General features: G+C 30.7%; 1 protein-coding gene across 1 annotated transcript in view; it reads right to left on the bottom strand.

Moving 5' to 3' along the window:
• Positions 1-1,951, bottom strand: part of LOC111705939 (galactosylgalactosylxylosylprotein 3-beta-glucuronosyltransferase S) — a 16,844-nt gene extending 14,893 nt beyond the window's left edge. The window contains exons 1-2 of the mRNA XM_023478652.1: positions 1,708-1,951; positions 514-546 (exon numbers count right to left, since the gene is read on the bottom strand). Of these exons, the coding sequence (XP_023334420.1) occupies positions 514-546; positions 1,708-1,778 (104 nt within the window). The 5' untranslated portion in view covers positions 1,779-1,951. The remainder of the gene's footprint in view (positions 1-513; positions 547-1,707) is intronic.
• Positions 1,952-2,244: the final 293 nt, after the last annotated feature.

A 2,244-nucleotide genomic window follows, 5' to 3' on the forward strand; every position in this document is an offset into this window, starting at 1 on the left:
TTATCAGGAGTTTGTACAATAGGAGTTTATTTTATCAGGAGTTTGTACAATAGGAGTTTATTTTATCAGGAGTTTGTACATTCCATAGGAGTTTATCTTATCAGGAGTTTGTACAATAGGAGTTTATTTTATCAGGAGTTTGTACAATAGGAGTTTATTCTATCAGGAGTTTGTACGATAGGAGTTTATTTTATCAGGAGTTTGTACAATAGGAGTTTATTTTATCAGGAGTTTGTACAATAGGAGTTTATTCTATCAGGAGTTTGTACAATAGGAGTTTATTTTATCAGGAGTTTGTACAATAGGAGTTTATTTTATCAGGAGTTTGTACAAAAGGAGTTTATTTTATCAGGAGTTTGTACATTCCAAATTTTGTCTTTTTTCCATTTAAAAAAGTTTGCTTTTCCCCAGATTGTATTCTAGGTAATTGTTTATTCTTCTTTTAGAAGATTTGGCATGAGAACCACCTTGATTCTTGAGAAAATAAATTGGAAAGCAAAATAGGAAATAGACCTGAGCAGGAAATCCCCAGTATCTCTTAATCTCCTAAAATATATATTTTTTAAATTCACTAAATGTGAAATTCTAGATTTTCTTTAAACCTATTTTTAAAAACATTTGTATTTGAAACCTCCGCTGATTAATATAATATTGTATAACCATCTATACCAAATAGATTATCAATTACAATAGCTGGCATTAGTGAAATGGAACAATATTACATGACGCCAGAAGTGTCAAATATTTTTTCACATTATTTGATTTGTTTTTCCAAGATTAAATAAAACTTAAGAAACTTAAGAACACATAAAATTTCACTTATTTTACTGCAAAATAAGCACTTTATTCTAAAATTGATAACCATTATTAATAATTTTGTCGAACACAAAAACGGAATTGACACTTGTGACGTCAGAATACAGCTGTACTGAGAGAGTGCAAATTCTACGTTGCCATCTATTGTAAAAGAATTTATTTGATACATATACTTTGCTTGTCTGTTTCTTTGAATCCAATAATCGTCAAAACAGCTGCATGAACCTATTCAACTTTTGGGCACAAAATAATTAAGTCTTTGCCACACACTCGCATTTCTTAATCCTTTTGTCTTTGCAACCTGATCGTGTAAACCTTTGATAATTCAAACTTAGATTATCTAATCTAACAGAATTCATAGTTTGAAATATCTAAGATCTTCTATATTTGGTTTCAAAGATTTAGGACTTTAAAAAGGATGAATAGGATGGTCAGACTTTCAAAAAGTTGTCTCAAAAATTTTGATTTTTGTGAAATTTTGAAATCCGCGAAAAGGTATTAGTAAATCTACAAACTCTTTTTTGGTATTGTTTTAAACTGTACAAAGAGAAAAGGCTTTCTCAGGGTTGTTAATCGTTTTAAGAAACGATCGAAAAAACAATAGTTTTTCGTTTTTTCTAATAAAAGATTAAACCCTATAGAAAAGACATAAATAAATTGAACTGAACATTTTTGTTGAAGATGAACATATTTCCTTTGATATTTCTCATTTTAGAAAACTTGCAGAAAATAAAATAGATTACAATTTAAAATCAATCAGTGACACACTGCTGAAAAGGGTTATCTTTTCTTTTCATCAGGCATAGTACCTTTTAGCCTTTTCCCACCACCGTCACTAACCCCCCAACCCCGGCAAAATCCTAAACCCCCCCCTTCCCACTCCCTTTTTACCTGACACAAAGAAAAAGAAGGAAGGATTCAACTAGTAGAATTAGATGAAGGAATGTAGTTGGAAATATCATTTTACCAAATTAAAGGAACTGTTTACGAAAAATTAGAAGTGAAACGAGATCTAAATTATACATAATGTCATAATTGAACTATGAATTGATTTGAATATACTTTTATTTCTATCCGATGTTTCTGTTCCCTAGAAAACCGGTAAATAATATGGAAAAGCTTTTCCCCCCTATCCCTTTACTGCAGTGCTGAGCAGCTTTTTTTCTCTCCAAAGGTCAACACTTTTAAGTGAAGTTTCGTTAATCTTGAACGCTTTAACTTTATTAAATGTGGTCAGGGGCGTACGAGAACTTTTGTTTAGAAAAAAAAAATGTTTGGTCCCCCCCTTAAAAACCCCTTTTTTGAAAAAATATTAATACCTTTTTTAAATTTTTTTTGCCCCACCTACCACCTGGACTTGTTTTGTTCACCATAAAAATACACCAAAAAGACTACTTTTTTGGGTGTTACTAACCTTAGAGTCTAAAA

Source organism: Eurytemora carolleeae, unplaced genomic scaffold (genome assembly GCF_000591075.1).
Source record: "Eurytemora carolleeae unplaced genomic scaffold, Eaff_2.0 scaffold689, whole genome shotgun sequence".
In the NCBI taxonomy this organism is placed as follows: Eukaryota; Metazoa; Arthropoda; class Copepoda; order Calanoida; family Temoridae; genus Eurytemora; species Eurytemora carolleeae.